At 41.5% G+C, this 23,790-nt stretch overlaps 1 protein-coding gene across 2 annotated transcripts in view; it reads left to right on the top strand.

Moving 5' to 3' along the window:
• Positions 1-859: 859 nt before the first annotated feature.
• The window catches only part of dscama (Down syndrome cell adhesion molecule a), a gene marked incomplete at its 5' end in the record, with an annotated part of 124,708 nt that continues 101,777 nt past the window's right edge, over positions 860-23,790 (top strand). For both annotated transcript variants that reach the window (XM_079507391.1, XM_079507390.1), the window contains one exon: positions 860-902. In XM_079507391.1, coding sequence (XP_079363517.1) covers positions 860-902 — 43 coding nt within the window. The remainder of the gene's footprint in view (positions 903-23,790) is intronic.

Below are 23,790 nucleotides of genomic sequence, written 5' to 3'. Positions count from 1 at the left end.
GCGGGTGCAGATGCAGAGGCGAGGGTTATTCCATAATGCTGTGAGGCAGGGAAGGTTAGCGCACCGACCAGTGTGATTTGTACGGCTGTGCGGGAAGATGCGTGTGCTTGTTGCTTTCTGGATGGAGAGAGGTGGCGAAGAGAGAATGAGTTTTCAGTACAGCTAACAATTTGCCTCTGCTTCAAGTCCATGCTGTTTTTTCAAGGACCAACTTCCTGAATTTTCATCACTGGGAACTTTTTTTTGTTTGTTTTTGCTATATTTACGCACGATTATGCTATTAAATATTTATTCGTAGTTTTTTTTTAATTTTTGTTTTTTGTTTTTTTTATGTTTATATTCGGACCCATTTATGTTTTCCGTTGGTTTTGTTGTTTGGGACTTGTGTGGTGTTTGCGTATTGCTGCATGCGTCTCCAGCCTCCCGTCTGCGCTCTGACTCAGCAGCAGCTCTCACCTGGACCGGAGCGCAAGGAGCTCATCTCCCCATGTACCAGCCCGCAGAGCCTGGCCAAGAGACACCGTGGGGAAGGCTGCACTGAGTCTGAGGAGGACCGCTGCACTGGGCAGTCCAAGGAACAAGACGCACAGTTGGATCATAGCTCTTTCCAGAAGACAATCAACAGAACCTCGTACCTTCTCTTCCCAACGTGAAGGAAGGATTGAGAGAGAGAGAGAGAGAGAGAGAGAGAGAGAGAGAGCGCGAGAGAGAGAGAGAGAGAGAGAGAGAGAGAGAGATAATTTGTGCATCCTCTCTTTCATTGCAATTGACTTGTTGAAGAAATAAAGGAAAATAAGGAAGAAAGACTGTGGAGAAACAAGAAGAAAAAGCATAGTTTGGATATTGAACGGAGCGGGGCATGTGGATATTGGCTATTATCTTTTTCCAGTGCATCTTGAATGGTAGGTTTAACATTTGCATTTCAAATCAGCTATAAGTTTCTGTTAATTATTCCAACGAACTGACCATGCAACATAGGCTACAAAGTAGACCATCATTATGTCGCAATTAATATATTTATTTGAGGGGGAATGAAATAGGGTAACAGGCTGTTGCTATGTCCTGGCACAAGAGCAACGAGGGATAGTTGTTACATCCAGACTTAGGCCTACTACATGTTGTGTTGTATACACTCTCATCTATTAGCCTACTATGCATTTTCTGTATTTAATTTAGGTTTCTTTTCTTGCATGAGGAGAGCAGCTCCAGCCTCAGGAGAGAGAGAGAGAGGGGGGGGTCGTTTTCGGATGAATGGTATTGGTTATAACCTGCACTTTACCCCATATGCGGATTTATTTTAAGGAATTTCTTTCTTTCTTTCTTTCTTGCTTTACAATTATTTTTTAGAGAAATGTAGGCCTGTATACATGCTGCAGTTATTTTGCATTTCGAGATTGTACCTAAAAATTAACATACTAAACAAATTGGGGCTGGGCCTAAGCCTGTGTTAATTTGTTAGATCAATTAGATGTTCAGTTTGAAACCAGATTTTGATATCTATAAGATGTATACAAATAATATGCATTATCTAAAGTAATTCAATGTTTTTGAAGCACATTTGTTTTTCTCCAAACTGCAATAAACACATTTCATTTCTATATTTGAAATCAACTGCAAAGCTGCACATGAAATAGGCCTACATTTAAATAATATACAATTATTTACATATTGAAATAAGAATAATTTTCACTCATGGTAGCTGTATTGATTTTTCAATTCAATAATTTGCCTACTCCTAAGACAAGACAGATAATTATGAATATACATTTATGAAGTTAAATTACACAATAGACATTTCAGAGTAACATTCTATGGTTTATGTATAAAATGTAACAGTCTGTTCTATAGATTACATGTAAATGTTTGTTAGATCTATTCAGTATAGGCCTATCTTATTGAAAAAGGATTAAATAGGTTGGCTGTGTCTTCTTTTATGGCATTGCAACCGCCATATTAGAAGCACAGACATGGAGTCATTTTGGACTGGGGGTGAAAGAAAAAAAAACAATAGATAAGCCCTTATCACTCTTTCCCAAATGTTCCCCTCACAAAATGCATCCAGATCCTACTTTCTTACATAGTGAATACATAAAAAAAGATACATTTGATAAGAAGCAGTTGTGTTTTTAGTTTTGGGTGACCGATTTAACAGCGAACACAAGAAGGGTGTGTGTGTGTGTGTGTGTGTGTGTGTGTGTGTGTGTGTGTGTGTGTGTGTGTGTGTGTGTGTGTGTGTGTGTGTGTGTGTGTGTAGGTGGGGGGTGCACTGAGGAGGACAAGGGGTAGAGGGTGGGATTGTGTGTATGTGTGCGGATGTGTTGCAGAAATTAGCTTGAAAGAAAATTGGGGCAGTTAGGGATCTTCTAAAGGATGGTTGGATAGAAAAATGGACATATGCAATGCAAACTGAGGGTGGATGGCGGTGCGTCAACTAGAGATGACAGGAAAACCATTTTGTGGCCATGCTGAAGGGCTGAATGAAGACAGTGGTTGTTTATAGGGGATACAGTAAAAGCAGTGGCGGTGGCGTATAAGCCTCCTCTCTATGATGGAGGCATGACATTCTGCACAAAGGGAGACGACCTGCTCCACAGGGTGATGTCCATTTGGAATACAGCATCACTCAGTGGTTTGCTCAAACATATGCTTGTCTGAGCACAATCCATTTCTTTGCTTGTAAATGGCTTTTTCAGTCTCTTTGGTCCAGGCAACCTCGTTGCAAAATGGCTGCTGCTACGTGCTTCAACATGGAAACTTTGAATGGCAATAGCAGCACTTCTAATTGTGTGGCATGTTGTGTCTGCCTGCTGCCGTTGCAGTGCATTTCATATTGAGAGACACGATTCGATCAAAAAGTCAATATTTTTGCTGAGTCCAAGATAAAAATTTGCGCGCAGAAATTAGAATTGCCCATGATACACTATGGCAGCTTGCTTTGCAAAATATGAATGCACTTGTAGATGCTGCACACAGTTTCAAAAGACACAAACAATTGTGTGAAATTGAATGAAGGAAATGTTCTATTTTACACAATGTACTTGTATTCACTGAATATCTAAGTGATTACACTAAATGCCATTGCCCAGGCACCTTGTAATAGCACAGTTTGCACATCTTCTGGCCGGAAAGATGTGAATTCCAGAAATAACAGCTTTTAAGGCCATGGTCTAGCACATGCTCCTGAGGTGGTCTCTATGGAGACCTGGATAATGAGCGTTGGCGCAGTGTGGGCTAGATTTGAGCAAGGCTGCACTCTGTGCAGGTGACCCCGGAAGTGCTTCCCCACAAGATTTATGCTTGGCACTTTCTTTTGCGAATACTAGGCCTATTTTTGACATTAGGAGGAATTGTGATAGTTAGTGTAAGAGCTTATTCAGTTGAAAGAAGCTTTTAAATTGCACCTCTCGATTTGAGGTGAAATATGCTTCACTATTAATGTTTACTGTAAAATGTAACCCTGAGTTTACCTTATGTTCACAGAAGATTTGCCTTTTCATTTTCATGTTGTTCAGCGTGCTTATTGTTTTACCACAGTATACGCTCCATTGGCTATGTGTTGTACTAAAATCCATTTGGGCTTTTAATTGCAGTTTTCCATTTTTGGGGATGAATTTGCAAGCTAATTGTTACTCTAATTTCACAAATTTCACTACCAGGGAGTGAGAAATAGTTGTATAGTTAATTTCAATGGCTCTTGAGCTTCTGGAGTGCCCTTGTGAAAGTCCTCTATTAAAACCAAAATGGAATGAGAACAACAGATCTATCTATGGAGAGATAAAACTGGGGAAATGCATAATGTTGTTTGTTTTGCCCAGCCGTGCTGAGGGGCAAATCTGACACATGCTCAATTGGATGCTAATAGAAGCTCCCTCAATTGGTGCTTAATACTATGTGCATCCACATTTATAGCTTTCTGCATAGGATGACAAGGAGCAGTGGTCGAGAGGGTACATCAGTTTAGTAAAACACATATTTCACACTGTCATACACCCCATTTTGGTTCAAATCAACATAGGGACTACAGATCCTGTGTCTTTCACCAACTGTGGACGAGAAGATGAACGATATCGAAGGCTGTGACATCTGAATACTGCTCATTTAAATCAGGAATAGCCCAGGGAACCCGGGTTCGAGATGAACCTCGATAAAACTGTCATGAGGACAGCGATTTTAATCAACAAATCACAGAGATGAGACAGGAGTATAGGATGAAGATATCAGACACTTTGACTTAATAAGTATAGGCCTACTCTGTTTTTGTCATTAGCCAAAGAAAAGTGGTCAATATAATTTGCAGCCTCATGTACATTTCCGTGATAGATGTGTTGTAATTATCTCTGTTCCATTTCAGAAGACAGCATCTTTTTCTCCACTCTGACAGCATCAGGAAAGATATTATTATAGAATTCAGTTAAATAATAACCCAGTATCCTGGTGCTAGAACTCCACAAATCTGCACAGTAAAATAGGGAGTGTTCAACTGGATCTTGCTGTATGAGTGCATCCATAACACTATTCCAACAAACGGTCACTCCCAGCTGATGAAATTCAATATATCTTGATCATATCTCTGAACAGCACTGTTTGGGGTCATGCTCAGGCCACTGAGGAACTAGGTCTTTATAGACCATTGGTATAGCCTATATCTGTCACTTCACACTAGTTCACATACATGTGGGAGGGTTGACAGTCACAATAACACATCAGCACACAGACCACCAGCCTCTTAGAGTAGGGCATTGCTATCAACAGAGTAATATAAGGTCAATCGTTAAAAGGCTCTATTTGTTGCTATTTCAGACTGTAGCAAGACATTGAGGTCTATTTGCTCAGTGTAATAAGTTACACCGTTTGGAGAGGCGCCAGCCCAGCCTATGTCCAGCTTTGAGGGTTTGTGTAAACACAAACGTTGAAGATAAAAGTGTTAAACACAAACATGTGTAAACACAAACATTGAAGATAAAAGTGAGGACGCATATTGTGATTGGCCAGAATGAGATGATGTATGATGACATATGATGATAAGAGCGCCCCTCACTTCACACAGGTGTGATTTTGTATACATTACATATAATACAATCAATGTCCACCATGCAGTAATGCTGATGCTCTTTCCCTACCACCAGAAAGGCTTTCTCTATCCGTCAATAATTGCAAAGAGGGGAAATACGTTGTGAAAGTTTGATAGCTAAGAGAACGAATATTGTATGTGAGAAGAATGACAGAGAATCATCACACTCAAGCTTAAATTAGCCTACAGTCATAACGGCCCAAGTATCCTCTATACGCAGTAAAATATGGTTGCATTTTTACACTCACAGAATTAAATGTTCACTGTGTACGATTTGCTTTAAAATAAATTGTGTGTTTGCGTGCGTGCATGCGTGTGTATGTGTGCACGTGTGTGCGTGCATGCGTGTGTGTGTGTGTGTGTGCATATGCTTTACTTTTGGCTGTTAAGAGGGAAGTAGATTCAAGCATATGTTAATGGATGCACAATGAACTGTTAAAGGTTTCATTTAACCCAGGCCAGAATGCTTAAGGAGATGGTGGTGTGTAGTGATGTGGAAACAAGCAGGACAAGAAGGCAGAGAGGGACATACACATTCAGCTTGTGCTACAGTATGTGGAAGCTAATGGTCAACTAATTGTACAATTTTGGTTAATGTTTTCCCCATACAGATATAGCACTGTTTTAAAACACATCAGTCAATTACGGTGGCTGAGTTTGCCCAAAATGGAAAAACCTGCTGTACATGCGGAAGATTCCTTCCCCAAATATTTATTTTCAAAGTATCTACTGTTGTGTTGTGGTTATAGGAATATATTTTTTCCATTGTAGTATGAATTAATAATGCAAAACAAACGTGATTATGTATGTAATACACATTTCATACATATACATAACAAATAATAACAATAGCATCAACAACAATATTTGTTTTTTGTTGATGAGTGAAATTGCCTCACCTGCTTTTGCCTGTCCTTTGTTAACATTTTGATTGAGTATAAGTCGTTTTATTTTAGGAAATGTAATACATATTTGCACAGTCAGCTAACATTTTTTGGAGGTCATTATCAGACCAGTTAGGAAGCTGGATCTGTGTAGAGTAGACTACTGTATATCCTTTGGTGCTGAACAGTATCTTTTATTTCGCATCGAGTTAGCATGATAACAGCACACATCAGCACAACAAGAAGCAAACACATGGACTTGAGGTCACTAAACAACACAGTACTGTACACAGTACTGTGTACCGTACTGTACACAGTACTGTACACAGTACTGTACATAGCGGTGTAATGCTGAATTTGTGACCACATGAAAACAAAGATTTGTCACATATACAGTAAAATTATTATACAGCCATGTCTCATTTGTATTAATACAACATTTTTATTGCTGCTATTTTTGCTTATTATTTAGTTTTAGTAAGGCTTAATGGAACCATTCCATAACTCTCATTTTGTGTGTAGTCTTTTGTCTCGTGTAATTTAATAGAAATTGAATGTTGATTATGTAGTTGGTGACTTATATTGGTGACTCAGTTATGTAAATAACATGTGATGTGGGCCTAAATGAGCAGACTATTTTGGTCTCTGGAGTCGTTTTCTGTTGTGTCTCCGCTGCTGCTCAAATAGGTGAATTAATGAACTAAGTACATTTGAGGTGTCATTTGTTTTCTAATCAGCCTTCATCTATAGGCTTCCAGTTAAGGGCAGTAGGTTAATGCCTTGATCACTGTAGGACAACACCTACTGTAGATCTCAGGCTATACTATAAATATCAGCATTTTCTATCACTCTTTTGTCTTGCTCTATTTTTTTGTCTACTCTACAGGACATTATCCTCAAAGACAAAGGTTTAAACATATCTGATCATGATCTTGAACATTATGTAACTACGGTATTCGCCCAAGTGCAGGTTAGGTAATGCACCAGGGAGACATTGTGGCATTGAGACTGCAGATTACATATTGATGTACTTTAATATACACTGAGTATGTTACAGTAGGGTATATTTACTGCTTTGCCAACTACAAATGTAACTCAGGTCCATTTTACTAACAATAGAGGGTTTAAGACGTTTAAGTGGTTATCATCCAGCAGAAAAGAATCCGGGGACTTTCTCTAATGTGGTGCAAGAACATACTGCGTAGCTATTATTGGAAAGCCATTTTAAAGGCTGTCACTAGGGTAATGGGAGTGTTTCCAAATGACCCCTACAGAGACACACACTCTTGGGGTTTCTCCACGTCCTTCCTTAGTGTACAGTTGCACACATGCATGCATACAAAAGGATGTCAGAATATTTTGTAGGCCTCTAAAAGGAGGCTTATACAGACTCACCCGAGAATACCATGAAGTCGCTGGTCAAAATGTGTGCTTCTTATGCATTTCTACACATGCCTACATTTGAAAGGATTGTTAAGGTCGCTTTTCCAGGAAATGTTTCACATGACTGAGAAAATAGATTCTATTTTGGTTAATCATGGTTAATCAAATGTTTTAGAAAAGAATGATAAAACACCAAATATACAATGCTTGTCCCTTATGGAACTTAGTCTTAATATTATGTGATCATATACAGTATAAGTACACATTAAATCTAGCAAAACAATATAGTTGAAATAGACAAAAATAGGATAAATCTTAATCTTATACATAGATTAATGTATTGAAATTAAGTTTGATTCATAGGCTACATAACATTTATTTATTTATTTTAGAGCATTTGAATTATATCTGCTAAAATATGGTGCTTTTGTAATTTAATGGCATTATGTGTCAGCTTTCATAGAAAATTGCCTATTACATTTAACAATCTTGCTGTATCACATAACTATATTGTTTCATCTAAATATTGTGAGAATATTGAATCTGAAGGTCTCTGGCAATCCCCACGGCAAACCATTGGATGGATTTATGAGGCATATCCGAGAAGCGCTGATTAGCATTCAAAAACAGCACTATTCCTGGAGTCTGAAATGTGTAACATTTTCAAAGATTGTGGCACATGTTTCATTAAAGTGTTGCTAGCCCCCAGGTCCATTCCGCATCAGTCTCCTCTCTATCAGGCCTTCCCCAGAAGTGATTATGCTAATTGCTGTTTGATCAGATGATTAAATTATAATTCGATTAATCCTGAGCACTAAATGCTTTGAATACGTTAATGTGTATTTTGCTGCTTGGCTGTGTTTATATAGACCCACTGTCCCTTGTCACTAGGCAGCCAGACATGACTGTCAGATGACAGGGACACACATTGAAAGACACCACCCACCTACACGACGCATTGTGAGCTTGTAAATATGCTCATTTTAGGGCCCGACACCGTCGTACAACAGAGCATAAATGTAACACTTATGTTCGGGGGAAAGGAATAGTCACGTTGTTATTTTAGGGAATGAACAAAATGTTTTACTTCATCATTAGATGATTAATAAAGAATGGTTCGCATTTGTATGCAGATTGAGTGTAGTTACAATGCCATCATTTTCCCAAGTCAGTTTCTTTTCTTTTTTTGGCTTGCTTTCTTTTTTTTTTTGCTACTTTCAATTGACCAAGTGTCCATCAGGGTGATTTATAATTGTGCTGTATGGACTGTCCCCAAGCGGGAAGACTGAATGATGAGGACAATGTTGCAGATGTTCCCCGTACTGTTCCCTCGCCCCTCTGGCACCAGTATGTTCTGTTGTATAGTACTGTATGTGTATGCTCTTTTTTAAAGTAAGGTTCATGGTCTGGTTGGTACGGTGGTTGGTTCTGTTCTGTCTCATGTGACGTTTAATATGGATGGACTAAACCAGAACATAGAAACTCTCACACACACACACACACACACACACACACACACACACACACACACACACACACACACACACACACACACACACACACACACACACACACACACACACACACTGCACAAAGAGCAGTTTGACTGGCTATTAAAAAAAGAAAAAAGAAACAAATTTACAACATGAAATAGAGAGGACTCTGTTAAAAGGAAATATACAGTACTTGCCTTTAAGGCAAGTGGAGGATTGTGGGGGAGGGGAACAGTGTGTAGATAGAGAAGGGGAGGGGCACTGGACAACGTGGCTGTCAGCGGAGTGTCTAGTCATCCCATCAATCCCTCCACACTGGTCAACTGCAAACCTCTTTGTTTCTCTTCAACAACTGGCTGCTGTTGGGTCTTTTTATCAGCTTCACGACACTGCACTTTACAGTGAACAACAGATGAATGAGCTGCACATAAAATGCTATATAAAGTGTGTGTGTGCGTGCGTGTGTGCGTGCGTGCGTGCGTGCGTGCGTGCGTGCGTGCGTGCGTGCGTGCGTGCGTGGCTGCGTGCGTACATACGTACGTGCGTGCGTACGTGCGTGCGTGCGTGCGTGCGAATCATAGTAGTTTATTATGCTACATGCGAACATGGTATAGTACATGCATGACAACTGCAAAATAGATGCTTCCTCAAATGGAAAACATTTGGAGATGTTCTTGCTTTGCAATTTTTTCATAGTGGAATATCAATTGCAGGTCTACTTTACTGTAGCATCCACAAAGAGTAGAATCTGTGTTGTGAATGTGTGGTGATGGAGGGATTATTTGCACCGTGTAGAATACATGCATGAAGACAGACTTCTGTAATGGCTCCCCTCCTACACTACTGTAGCATTCACTACTGAAGGCCTGTGCTGTACTGTCAGTGTATGCACTGGAGATATTCTTCAAGCTGTCATTCCTCCTCCTTGAGTTAATCTCCCCGTTCATCCCTGCCTGCTGGGTTTAATGTCCTTCCGCTTAGCTCACCTGAGATCCCCCTTCTCTCTCTACCAGCTATTCATAGGCTAGTATAGCAATGGCATGCATGGTACAGCACAGAGTTGTGCTGAAATAAATATACTATCATGTAACACACACACACACACACACACACACACACACACACACACACACACACACACACACACACACACACACACACACACACACACACACACACACACACACACACACACACACACACACACACACAAACACACACACACACACACACACACACACACACACACACACACACACACACACAAACACACACACACACACACACACACACACACACACACACACACACACACACACACACACACACACACACACACACACACGTATCCATATATATGTGAAAATAGATCAAATGAGATGATTACTCCACTATCATGCCTATATTAATTAGGCATATTTGAATTGATAGTCACATTCATTTATGTGTGATTCATTTAAATATTATTCTGGATTTGTTGTATAGAAAGTGAGCTCAGTCAGTTTGGTGACTCCAAAGCTGCAGTGCCTTAGGATGAAAATGCATGTCAACAACTAGCTCTGATTCATACTTTGATCTTGATGCGGGCTAATAGCGTAAGTTGCAGCACAGTGCAGAAACCCCTCTGCATATCAATTCTGTGCGACAGACGAAGGCTAATGGAGCTCTTAAAAATATCTGATATGTTTGATGTGGCTGTTTTCACCTGCTTTACTTTCTCGTGTTATCTCTTCACGTCTATGCATGTTAGCTTCAACCGTTCAATGGCAAAAGCGAGGCCTTGTTTATGTAGTAGAGTTTCTGTAGTGTTCAAACCGACCCGTGACCTCTGACATCCCTCTGTGTGTGCGTCTCTGACATCCCTCTGTGTGTGTGTCTCTCTCTTTATGTTTGTGTTTTTTCTCTCATTCTCTCCCTCTGTTCTGATGTCCAATAGTCTGACATTTTCATCTCACCAGCTGGAGCTGATTAAGGTCTTCCAAGTATATTCAGTCAGTCTGTGGGAACTCCTCCTCTCTCTCTCTCTCTCTCTCTCTCTCTCTCTCTCTCCCGCTCTTTCTCCTGTTAGCGTTCATGTAAATGAGCATTCACATGCATCAACTAACCCGCTCCGCGGCGGCAACCCCTCCGTCTCAGCCTCCGGAGAGTTGACATCAGAGGAGGATATCATTGTATTTTTCTTACAGAGCTGCTGCGTGGCACTGAGCGCACCGCTCAACATTATTCATGAGAGCAAATTGGGAGTCGGTGGTTTGGGTGAGAGTGCGGGGTCCCTGTTCTCTGCTCCATGCATCGCGTTAGGGGCAGAGCGCTCCTCTATTTGCCGCTTACTGAGCCCCTAGGGCAGGAGATAGGAGGGGTGGGGGAGGCAGAGTTGCCAGATTTTGCGAGAGAAATAAGCAACTATATGAAAAAGAAGCGATTAACACTTGAGCACTTTAAAGCTACACATTGGCTATTTGAAAATAGCTGATCTACAAGCTCACAACTCAACATGTTATGAGCTTGTAAATCTGCTATTTTCAAAAACATCTTGGGGGAAAAAAAGGGAATATTTGAAAAATCCCTTTAAATATTCCCAATATATATACCAAAATCTGGCTCGGCCCTAGACTAACAGGAGGGTGGGAGTTGGATGCTTACTCACTGTCATCACTATGTCTGTCCTACACCCCACCCCCCACAACCCATCTCCCCCAAACTCCTACAACCCCCCCCCCCCCCCCCCCCCCCAATCCCACCAGTCTCTTCCCAAACAGGCTGTACACAACCCTGCCTCAATTTTACAGGGTGGACAAAGTACTCCACCCCCAGTACTTGAGTCAAAGTATCTGTAAATACTCTTTTTCAAATATTACTCAACTACAACTACAGTCAAAAGTACCAGGCATATATGATGAACATGTTCAGAAAGAAAAGATGGGGAACGGGGAACTACGGGTGTTGATTGATGGTGTTTGGTCAAGGTAAACACACGCAGGCAGAGCAGAGAGAAAGCCCCTGACACATCAGTGGGCTAATGTACAGTCTAATGCATAGCCCTCTTTATGTTGTGTGTTATTGATCAGACATTTACTTAAATAAATTGCCTGGGTGGTTTTGGAAGCAGCCCCTGATGGGTGCTGTCGGGATTGACGGAGGCCCACCGGTTGGTTGGAGCAGGTTTCAATCCCATACAGTACATTATAGGGACAGGTTGAGAGATAAAGGCTTTTTTATGACATGGCTCTGTAGGAGGCGACGTCTATGAGGAGAACTCGGTCTGTCTGTGTGTTAGGGCTGGGCAACTAACTGAAAATACATCAAAACTTATATTTAGGACCAATGAACCGTTAATGCTAATGTAGGCTAATCAATTAAACGAGAAGCAGGTATTTGTGTTTGATCATTTAAAAACATCTTACCTTGTATTAACCGACACTTCTTGTGCAACATACACAAATAGTGGAAATAGCCGATCTACAGCCTATAACTGTGTGTGTGTGTGTGTGTGTGTGTGTGTGTGTGAGTGTGTGCGTGCGTGCGTGCGTGCGTGCGTGCGTGCGTGCGTGCGTGCGTGCGTGTGCGTCCTGCGTCTGATTATTGTCTGTGTGTTTGTCCGAGAGCTAATCTCACGAACAACTGGGCCGATCAGCACCAGATTTCACATTGCCAGTAGACCAAGGAACTACCTCCATACACTTTCATATTTCTTTATATTTATTTGAATGACCGTATAGAGCCTGACTATAGGTCATAGATGGCTGAGGCTGACGTCACAGGCTGGTCTCAGGAAGTCCAAGATCTGAATGTAGATCTGTCCGGAAATGGCTTGCAACAACAGAAATATTATTGTCCAGTGGACCTTTTGCTGTCTTGCCTGTTTCTCACGTGCATGTCAGTGTGATTTACATTGATTTGGCCACTCACTCATATACAGTTGGAGGCCATCGATATTGTCCTTTTCTTTTTGCTGAGGTTTGCGTGATCTGCGCAAAAGGACAGTTAACCCATTTTGGGCGGGAACCCCTTTTGGTGTTTTAAACATTATGTTATAATTTAGCTATTGAAAAATAGCAGATCTACAAGCTCATAGCGTCTAGCTTGAAAAATCGTGGAGGATTTAGAAGGATTTTTTAAAATTTTGAGGTCAGGCCTAAATGGGTCAAATGATAAGGGACAATATCGGTGGCACCCAACTGTACAGTATAGCAAACACCCCCCGTCCTTACACTGAATCCTTTGAGACCTCCCTTGCCCTGCATGCACTCTCACCTTGACCATAGTGTGTCTGAATGGTGCCCTTGAGCTGTCACAGTGCCAAACCAAACCAAGTTGCCCCTTCCTTCCACTGAGCGGCTGGGACAGGACAGGAGGAGTGCATTAGGAGTCAACTGCAATCCAGGATTAGAGGCTTCAGCAAGGCCTGCCACCAATAGGTTCTGACATCTGGGACTGTGCCAGCCATTTTCAGTGGTGGAAGAAGTATTCACATTTGTTACTTAAGTAAAATGTATCACATTCTAGAAAGGACTGCAAAAAAAAAAAAAAAAATGAAATAAAAATCATTATTGAAAATGTAAGTGAGTATTGGCATCAAAATATGCTTAATTCCAAAAGTACTCAATATGCTGAATGTTATCAAAATGTATACACATCTTTTGAAAATAGAGTGGCAATTCTACAAGCTCAGTGAAATTGCCGAGCTTGTAGTTTGGCTGTTTTCCAACAACATAAGTAGGCCTATAGGGCTGAAGAAGCAGTTACTGTATGTTTTGTAATAATAATTCAAATGTACATAAAGTAACTAGTAACTTAAGTACAATATTTGTCTCTGAGATGTATAGTGGACCAGAAGTAAAAATTGGAAATAGCCTACTCCTGTGTGTGTGTGTGTGTGTGTGTGTGTGTGTGTGTGTGTGTGTGTGTGTGTGTGTGTGTGTGTGTGTGTGTGTGTGTGTGTGTGTGTGTGTGTGTGTGTGTGCGCGTACGTACTGTACGTACATCTGTAATCCAGTTAACTCGAGAACCGTTTCCCCCGCCAACTTCAAATTCGACACACATTCCACACCCCCACAGGGAGTGCAGTGCCTGGTGTCGAGTCGGTCGGACCCACTGTTGTCCAGAACCGCCACAAAAGGCCTCTGCCCGGGCTCTGGACAAGGCCCCTGCCCAGGCTCCATATATGGAGCTGGCCTGTTCTGATATCACAAATATGTTCTGACATCTGCATAGACTCCATATTTGGGCATGCATGGCAAAGAACTCCATATATGGGCATAAGAGGGACACGTACATAATAACTGGGTGGGACATGCATTTCCAACTTGTGGATAGCCGGTTGTCCAGAACCAGCACAAAAGCCTCTGCCCGGGCTCTGGACCTGATCACCCCTATATCTCCATATATGGAGCTGGCCTGTTCACAACACAGTTTCATATTTGGGCATGTCTGACACAGAACCCCATATATAGGAATAAAGGGACACAGAGAGACAGATACAGAAATCTCGGGCATAAAAGGGATACAGACAGATGGGTGGAACAGGTACTCTGACACGGGTACAACGGGTATTGCATAGCCGGGTGGGGCATGGATCTCCAACTTCCACCATTACCGACTCAGTGCTCTAAAGCCGGGCACCGGTCTAGTGTATTTCTAATTTAGTCCATCTACTTCCTGTAAGTATACTTAAAAATAAAACCAGTTGACCAGAGCCTTCTATTGGCTCTGTGGTTAACGTGAATCTCTTATTTTGAAATCTGCCTTTCTGAGAGGAAATAGACTACTTCTGCTTGTTATTGTGATTAGCATGCTTGTTGCAGCTAAGATGTAAACAAGACATCACATGGATTACTTACCGGTACAAGCAAGATTTTGGCTCCTGTGACTTAAACAAGGGGTACTGTTTGGAAGTCTGTTAAACCCTAGGTGAGTCGTGTTAATTATTTTATGCTGTTGCGCTGCAGTAAATAGAGCACACAGCAAATTATTGTCGCTCTGATAAAATGTTGACTGCAATTATCAGGTAGACAACATTTCGGTCTTTTCTCTTCATTGTTAGTCGCACCAGCGACTACTGTATGTGCAACATAGTTCTTTGATACAGTAGCGTTGCGCTCCGACTATTCAGGGGTCATTGCCTTGCTGGCTTGTTGTGGACATTTTTGTCAAAATTCCACTTTTGCCACAGACATACAAAATGACAATATGACAATAATAAAGACACACATAAAGAGCTTGCCCTGAATGACCGTAACAGGTCTGTAACTCTGAGAGTGTTACGGGTCCATTTGGTTCAATTTGTACTCATTTGTCTCTCAAAGTTAAGGGCATCCTTGCAAATAAAACATTTGAGTTTTGACTCTTAATAGGCATATGCCATAGTGTGATAGTAAATATTGTGTCATACATACTTTTGGACACTTGGCATTCAGTACTTGGGTCTTATGATAAAAAAAATGTGCTATAAGACCAAGTCTTTGTCACAGACACATTTGTCCATGTAGGCTACGGACATATTGATGACCCTTGCCTTGAGTATGTGTATGTGCTTGCACGTGTGCATCCGCGCGAGCCTGCGTGTGTGAAGGACTGCTCTAAAGATGACTCTAGGGTATTTCTTGCTGACCTACAGAGCTCTACCAGGAACCATTCCTGAATGAAATGTCAAATCAGTTTTTTTCTGCCTCAGTGAATATAGGGGAAAAGTAATTGTTTTGTTTTGAATACCAGGCTAGAGTGACCTAATCAATGCTCATCTGGCCAGTAAGCAACTAAACATCCAAAAGAACATTGCTAATTTCGGATGGTTGACGTTCAAAATAGTACCAGCACAGAGAGAGAAATTCAGATGAAGCCTTCCTTTGAGTTGTGGACCAAAGTGTTAGTATATATGAATGCAGCCTTAATCTGCCCACCAGGCAGAACGCTAAGCGCGTATCGATGGGGTCCACACAAATCTTTCATCTCCTGTTTTAAGATTCAGCCCAGTGCTGGTTTGATCTTTCTGTGGTACTGTTCTCAGTATTGTCAACAGACAGAAGAAGTGTGCCTCTTCACTCAACACACTCGAAAATGTGGCAGATACAGCAGCTAGGTTGTGCATTTGTAAACCTTCTCTGAGAGTGTACAAATTAATGGATACATTAAAAATCACACCCGTGTGAAGTGAGGGGGGCTAATATATTAATGTCTAACTCATGTTGATTAGGTGATGTAATGGTGATGTAAAACAAACATTAAATTATCTTTATTGTTAATGGCATTTAATGTTTGTGTTAGGGACAAGATGACGTAGATTTTCCCATCATTGTCAATGGCGTTTTTAAAACAAACATTAAACTCTATTCATTGTCAATGGCGTTTTTAAAACAAACATTGAACTAAAAACAAATATTAAACCTGTTTATAGGAGGGGCTAGCGCCCCTCAACAAAATGTAGGTAGCCTACGGCAGGGTGGAAGTAGTTTATTGCTACTGCAATAATTGCTCATTTATTGCTTACGGCGGAATACTCATATTATACGTCATATAAAATCCAATCGTCTGCTTCTGACGGAATTCTCCACCATATAAAGCTTTTTAATGATATAAAACAGGATCGCTGTAATCCATTTTTTGGCAGCTCCCATTGCTTGGCCTTTCCTTCTTCAGCGATCCTAGACATGTTTTACTTCCTTGTTTACGGCCCGACTAAAGTGTCTCTTTACTAAATCTACGGCACTCTTCATGGTTTGATCAAAACGGCAATGTTCTGTCATCATTTCTGACTTAATCAAGCGTCTTGTTTGGAATATTAACACATTTGTTTTTACAGTTTTTCATTTGACATGTACACATACAAAATACCATATGAAACATACAAACATGGAATATTAACACTTCTAAAGAGACCTCAGACGAGGTAGCGCGAAGTAGTAATAGAAGATTTAATTTCCCGGTTTTGGGAGGAAATGGAAGGCAGGGCTTTTCAGAGTCAAATTTACCCATCTGCTTGGCACTCTAGCACTTTTATTCTGATGCATTCCCCGGCAGACAATTTATTAAAGAATGCACATGGACACATAAACCCATATAAGTTGGGTCTGCAGTACTGTAGACTACATATATCCATTCAGTTACTCACTGTTGAATGCCTGTTGACACTGTATGTACGTATAATAATTAATATATTCACTGTTGATAAACTTCATGATAACTCATTTATACCCAGTACAGTTGTTGTTGCGACTGCATGTCGCAGTTAACTATGAAATCGTGCATTTCCCATCAGTCAGTCACGCCACATATATGGTCATGCCTCGTGACATCACGTGATGTCATCAATATTAAGCCCATATATGGAGATCCCTGATGTCATTGATATTGGCCAGCAACTCTACTCTCACCTCAAACCTCAAACCCTTAGATCTCCATATATGGAGCTGACCTGTTCTGACATTCCATATGTTGATCCTTCCCTATCCATACTTCCTCTTCGATGTCTCCCTTTTGACTGATACCTGTCCATTTAAACTCTAGACGGGCCTGCCCCAAAGTTATTAGTGCAGACGATGAAAACTAGAGTTCTCAACAGGCCCGAAATGTAAGGCCCGGCCATATCTGGGCCCTCATCAAACCCTGTACACTCAAGACACTGCCCCCGCTGCCATCCTTAGATCTCCATATATGGATCTGACCTATTCCATATGTTGATCTGACCTCATCAAACCCTGTACACTCAAGACACGCTCCATATAAATATGGCCAGTACAGAATTAATTCCATATGTTGATCTGACCCCCATGCCAAAGTGCCAGCGCTCGCCCAGCAGTCTGCTGTCACCCTCAGGCGTCTTACTGGTCTCCTGTGTTTCACTCTTTTATTATTTTTGCGACTAACACCTGATCTCATCTTACCTTGTGTCATAACCCCCTCCCTCTTTTTTGTATCATCAGATGGCCAGCTCAGTGTCATGTAGCTATGCCCTCATCTCTGGTCCTACCCCCCCCCCCCCACACACACACATGTGTGCACACGCACGCACGCACGCACGCACGCACGCACGCACGCACGCACGCACGCACGCACGCACGCACGCACGCACGCACGCACGCACGCACGCACGCACACACACACACACACACACACACACACACACACACACACACACAATTTTCGTGTTTGTTTCTTTGCACCTGCAACCTCCTGTAAAGGTTGAGCAAGTCTGACTGTGAAAGACAGGGCCAGAGTAGCGTGAAGGAGAGCTGAAGGTTAGAGAGGAATACAAACACAGCCATGCTACAAGAGGGAGGTAGAGAGGAAGGAGAGGAGCATGGCAATTTGCTATTATTAGTATTTTTAAGACAATAGAGAATTTCTTTGACCTTTGTCGTGGCTCCCGTCTCCCTTGAAATTTCTCTCTCTCTCTCCCTCTCCCCCTTCATCACTCCCTCTATCTCTCTTAATAGCCATCTGCGTGTAACTGTCTGAGTGCTTTCCAGTTCTCCCTGATGCTGCTCCACCCCTCACTGTTTTCCCTGGCAATACACTGAAAAATAAATGCACTCTGACTATATGTATCTGAACTATTGGGATCTGGCAGGGCTGCCGTCCATCACAACTCACTCGTCCTAAGGAATCAGCCACCCAGAAATGGGAAGGGGGCTAAATTTTTAATGAGTTGGCGCGAAGAAGATTGAGACAAAAGCACTCGTGAGGCAGCCTCTCTTTCTGTCTCTCGTTCACCTTTCAAACACACTCAAACCATTGGCTGTGTGATGGTTCTTTGTTCTCATTTAGAGTGCAAAGTACCGCAGCTTTTTGCACAGTATTTTGTTTTGACACACTCCCTAATTCGCAATATAAATAACCTTTCACTCTGAACTATAGTCAGTTATTGCTAGCATACGAATAAAACTCGTGAATGAATTAAGATCAAATGCATTACTGAAAAAGAATGGCATTTTCAAAAAGCAGAAACAAAGTGCATGACGTTATGAATGCAGCGTTCCTGTGACTTTCTTCTTCATTTCATTGGTTGTGCATCTTAAAGAAAGACATTTTACAGCTACTGAGATAAACATGCCATGTACAGTAATATTCTAAACTCCCTAAGCTCTTTCACACCAGGGATGATTGTGTGCAAACAAGTGGTCCACTAACTGTAGTACTAAGTTGTGGTCTAATGGTCTAATGCCAAAACCAATCCAATCCCTAGAAATAGCCTATAGGCCTACCAAGTAAAGTCAGATTTGCTGGCAAAGAAGATCTGTTTTATTTATTGACATTGACATCATGTCTTCATAAAAGCATAAACATTTTGAATTTGAGTCCTGAGGTAATTGGCAGTATGCCGGTCATAGAGTGGCCCAGGGATGAAATAGGTTTGGGGTGCATGTGTTGGGTCTGACGTACTAACAGTCCCACAGTCATGAGTCAGACACCCTACCCAAAACCCAACCCTAAACCTAACCTCACAGGAAAAGCCAATTATGGGTTAGTTTTAACCTGCCACGGGTTAGTTTTAACCTGCCGTGCATGGCGGGAGCCACGGGGGAGTTGTAACCGGCAGCGCATGTCAGGAGTGACAAACGTAGGCAGAAGTAGGAAGTAACATGTTGCACTTGGGATTGTTGCATTGTATTTTTGATTATTGCCAAAAAATAGACACTAGCCTATCTCTTAAACCTGTTATCTAACCAAAAAACTATTAAAAATCACACCCGTGTGAAGTAAGTGGTGCAACTCCGTGTGGGGGTCCCCGGGGGGTCCCCGGAAGTTCCAGACCCATAGGACCACGGCCATGGTGCCGGCCCGGTTCCGGCGAGCCGCTTCACGTCCAAAACGGTAGAGAAATGACAGAGTTACCATGTGGGGGTCTCCGGCACATCCAGACCCCCATGAACGCGCCCAGGGGGCCGGGCCGATTCCGGCGAGCTGCCTCACGTCCGAAATGGTTGAGAAATGACAGAGTTACTGTGTGGGAGTCCCTCTACTATACCCTCTACTTTACTGTACTGTACTGTACTGTATTGTCACTGTACTGTACTGGCACACCCAAAATCATCATATATACAGTTAATATGTGCACGTGTGTTTGTGTGTGTGTTAGGTTGCACACAGGTGGTGAAAAACAACCATGCTATTTTCGTGCTCATACCCACCCAAGCACCCAGGCAGGCACCCAGGCAGGCAGCCACACACATAGCTTCGTAAGGGAGTGGTTGCACCACTCAAAAAAAACACGGAGATGAGGGAACTGAAAGTGCAAACATATTAGAATACAAACTTTGGCACATGTACTGAGGTACTGTACTGAGGTACAGTACAGATATGAAGATACTAAGTTCAATGTTTTAGGCCTCTTTAGTCTACACTGACTAATACCAGTCTTTTAAAGTGAATTAATGTTCAGGTTTCAGCATCACAATCAATATTAGGTCCCTTAAGAACAGTCTGGTCCTTCTGTGATCCAGATGTATACCTCCTGGAATAAGACACCATAAAACTGTAGTTGTTGACAACATCCATTCACCCTTCAACACCTCCATGACTGCCCCTCTGTGTAATGCATGTGTGAAGTGAGTGCAGCAAGAAATGTGAGGAAACATGTGTACGTGACAGTGTTTGTTTGTCGTAACGGACTGAACGACCAGTGGGAGGAAGCGGACGGTGATTTGAGCGCGCTCATTAGGAATTTATGAAGCGCTAAAATGTTTGGTCCCTGGGGAGGAGGGATTGGCAGCTGTCGCACAGGCAGGCAGGCAGTCCGGCTGGTGACAGGAAGCGAGTGTGCATGTTAACAGGGCCAGACTATACAGTACAATGACTGTAGGACTGTCACGATAATGATTACTTAATCAGAACATATAAATAAAAAAATACGTTTCATTATGGCTTTTAGGCTTCGTAAGCAAAAGGTCCACTGGGCACATATGAAAAATAACTGAAATATATAGTAGAAATTAATACAATATTGCACTAGTACAATCACTTCTCCCCCTCACATTAAGGATATTGTCTTAATATACTCAATATTTAAAAAATCACACATTTTCACATACAGATTTCCCTTTGTGAGTTTAGGACATAATCAAAGTTGTTTTATTAGATATTTTACCTCAGCAAATATAGTACTGTATATTATAAACAACCTATTGTAACTATTGTAAAACTATTGCCTCAATATTCAGATATATTAACCGCAAATACATTTGTTTCATCATTGTACATTTTAGCTAGCACTATGTCAGTATGTCACTAGTGCTATGTCACTATGTTATCATACTGTAGTTTGTGCACGCCCCAGTGCACCATCCAAATAAACATGATTGCAGATAACTCAAATCTGTGTCAGACACATGTCATTAAAATGCTTTTGATGGCTTGGAAAGAGGGGATATTCGCAAACCCACTGGAGACTGCAGACCTCCCTGTGCACTTCCAAATGCACTCGTTCTTTTCAAGAGCCAAGCCGGGATGCACTTATAAACTGTATGTATTTGGAATAAGACCATTGCATCAGGAGTGCAAACAAATCTGAAGAAGTTCAGTTTAGTAGATTAAGTCGATTATTTTTTCTTTAAATACATGTATTTTCTGTAGATACAAGGGTGCTGTATAGAGAGACAGGCTGCTGAGGTGTAGGGAAGGGGAATTACATGCAAACACAGACCTCCAGTCGAAATCAACATTGCAAATGGTTGATGCACTTTGCAGTTAGAGTATGTCCATTCATTTCAAGCTAAAAAGCCAGTGAACACAAGCAGATTGTAGAGCAACATTACACAGTATAGTGTTCCTCAGGGTTCTTGATGGTCAGCCATGGTGTTGCTAGTTGTTGACAATTGGATAATGAGACACATTGTCACAACATGAAGGATTATAGAGCTGAGGGAACATTGAGCGGAGGGAACATTGGGCTGAGGAGGGAACATAGTGCTGAGGGAACATACAGCTGAGGGAAATTGCTAGTGCTGAGGGAACATACATGTAGAGCTGATGGAAGATACAGACTGAGGGAACATGGGGTGACCTGATAACCGACAGAAATGACATCATCAATGGGGATTCCAAGATAATATAAACAACACACGCACACACACACACACACACACACACACACACACACACACACACACACACACACACACACACACACACACACACACACACACACACACACACACACACACACACACACACACACACACAATACTGCTTAGTCACTCACTGTACCTGTTTCACTCACATTAGCAGCAGGGGTTTTCAACAGGTGGTCCGTGGACCACTAGAGGGTCCGTGGAGGTATTGCATGTGGTCCCTGACGATGCATTTAGTAATATAGCAAAGTGAAGATTTTGTATTTTCTTCCACGCAACAGTGCACTAAACCTTTCTGCACTGTTCCGTGGAAGTGCGTCTGTGTTGTCAGTTACTGGGAAGTCTGAGTTAAGAAATTCCACAGAAAAGGGAGTTAGAATCTCAAGATGGTAAGTTTACCAGCTTGCCTGATTGAGTCATCATTATTTGGAAATGTGCCCAACTGCCCATACAGTATAATGTCATCATGTGTCTGCTCTATCAGTAGGCCTACTGTATATCAGTTAACCTCAGTTTAATAAAGTAAGAGAATGGAATAAGGGTAACCGTGGGATAGGAATAGATCAGTGGTTCTCAACCACCATCTCATACCACTCGTGTATTTCAGTTAAATAATGCCTGGGCTTGATATCATTTTTCATTAATTTCAATCTTTTTATTAGCTATTAATTCAAATATTTTCTATTTGATGGACTTTTGAAATACTGTATTATTTAAACATATTTTAATAATTTAACAAAGGCATTTTATTTATATTTTAAAACATTTTCCCATGGACCACCTGCAGGCCTAATTATGCCATGGAGTATAGGTTGAGAAACAGTGTAGAAACAGTATAGACATGGAATGCATTGCATAGCAAGTGTTACGAAAGCACTAATCTTAGCCCCATATGCATATCCCATCCCAACACAACAGTGGTCCCCAGGTTGATTAGTCAGGGTGGTGGTCCTGGTTCACAATCGGAAAACCCAATTGAAACCCCCTGCTGTATATACTGTATACAGTAGGTTTGTGCTTCATAAATCATCACACAGCCGTGTTGATCCTCAAAAGTAATGTATCCCCAACTTTAGTTGACACTGTTGTTTTTGCCAAGTGGCGCTACTGTGCAACTTGGTATATTGGCTATTTTGGCAGGATTACTTACACCTGTGGCATCAGCATATGTGATGCGATACGATGCGAGAGTGCAGTCTAGCCAACACCAAGTCCGGACTCCTGAATCGCTGCCCTCCATACTCTAACCTAATTAAACAAAAATGACAGGGTCTATAGAAATATAACATTGTGGTAAAATAATGTAATGTTATTACATCATCATATCCATAGTTTATTGATTATAAAACTGGTTGTTGGTCAAATCACACATTCTGATTGGCTGATAGGTGTGGTATAATAACCATACAGTTATGAAAGCTAAGGTCTTTGTACATTTATATGAATGGATAAATATACTTTCTGTCTGCCTGGAGACATCCGTGATGACAATATTGTTTGTGTGTTTGCAAAGGCATGGGGCAATGGATCGTCAGGATATAATAAAGGACTGTCAATACACCATTGCGGTGCGACAAGAGTGACTGCTCATGGGGACTAATCTTTGGACAGTGATCACAGTGAAAAGTGGTGCTGCATTGTCACCACTAGGACAAACTATGTTACACTGTACTACTGTAACTATGTTACAGTAAAGGTCAATTCACAATGCAGGCGTAACATACTGTACTGTACATGAACCAGAGTCTGCTGGAGTCCATGCAGACTGAGTGATGCAATAGCACAGGGGTTCTCAACCCGTGGGTCGCGACCCCTCGGGTGGTCGCCAAATTATTTTAGGGGGTCCCCAAATTATTTTCAAAAAAAAAAGAAAAAAATATATATTTTTTAAATTT

Source organism: Electrona antarctica (assembly GCF_951216825.1).
Source record: "Electrona antarctica genome assembly, chromosome: 8".
Taxonomy (NCBI): domain Eukaryota; kingdom Metazoa; phylum Chordata; class Actinopteri; order Myctophiformes; family Myctophidae; genus Electrona; species Electrona antarctica.
Note: the sequence above shows the minus strand (reverse complement) of the source record. Positions and strands in the feature narration are given on the sequence as shown.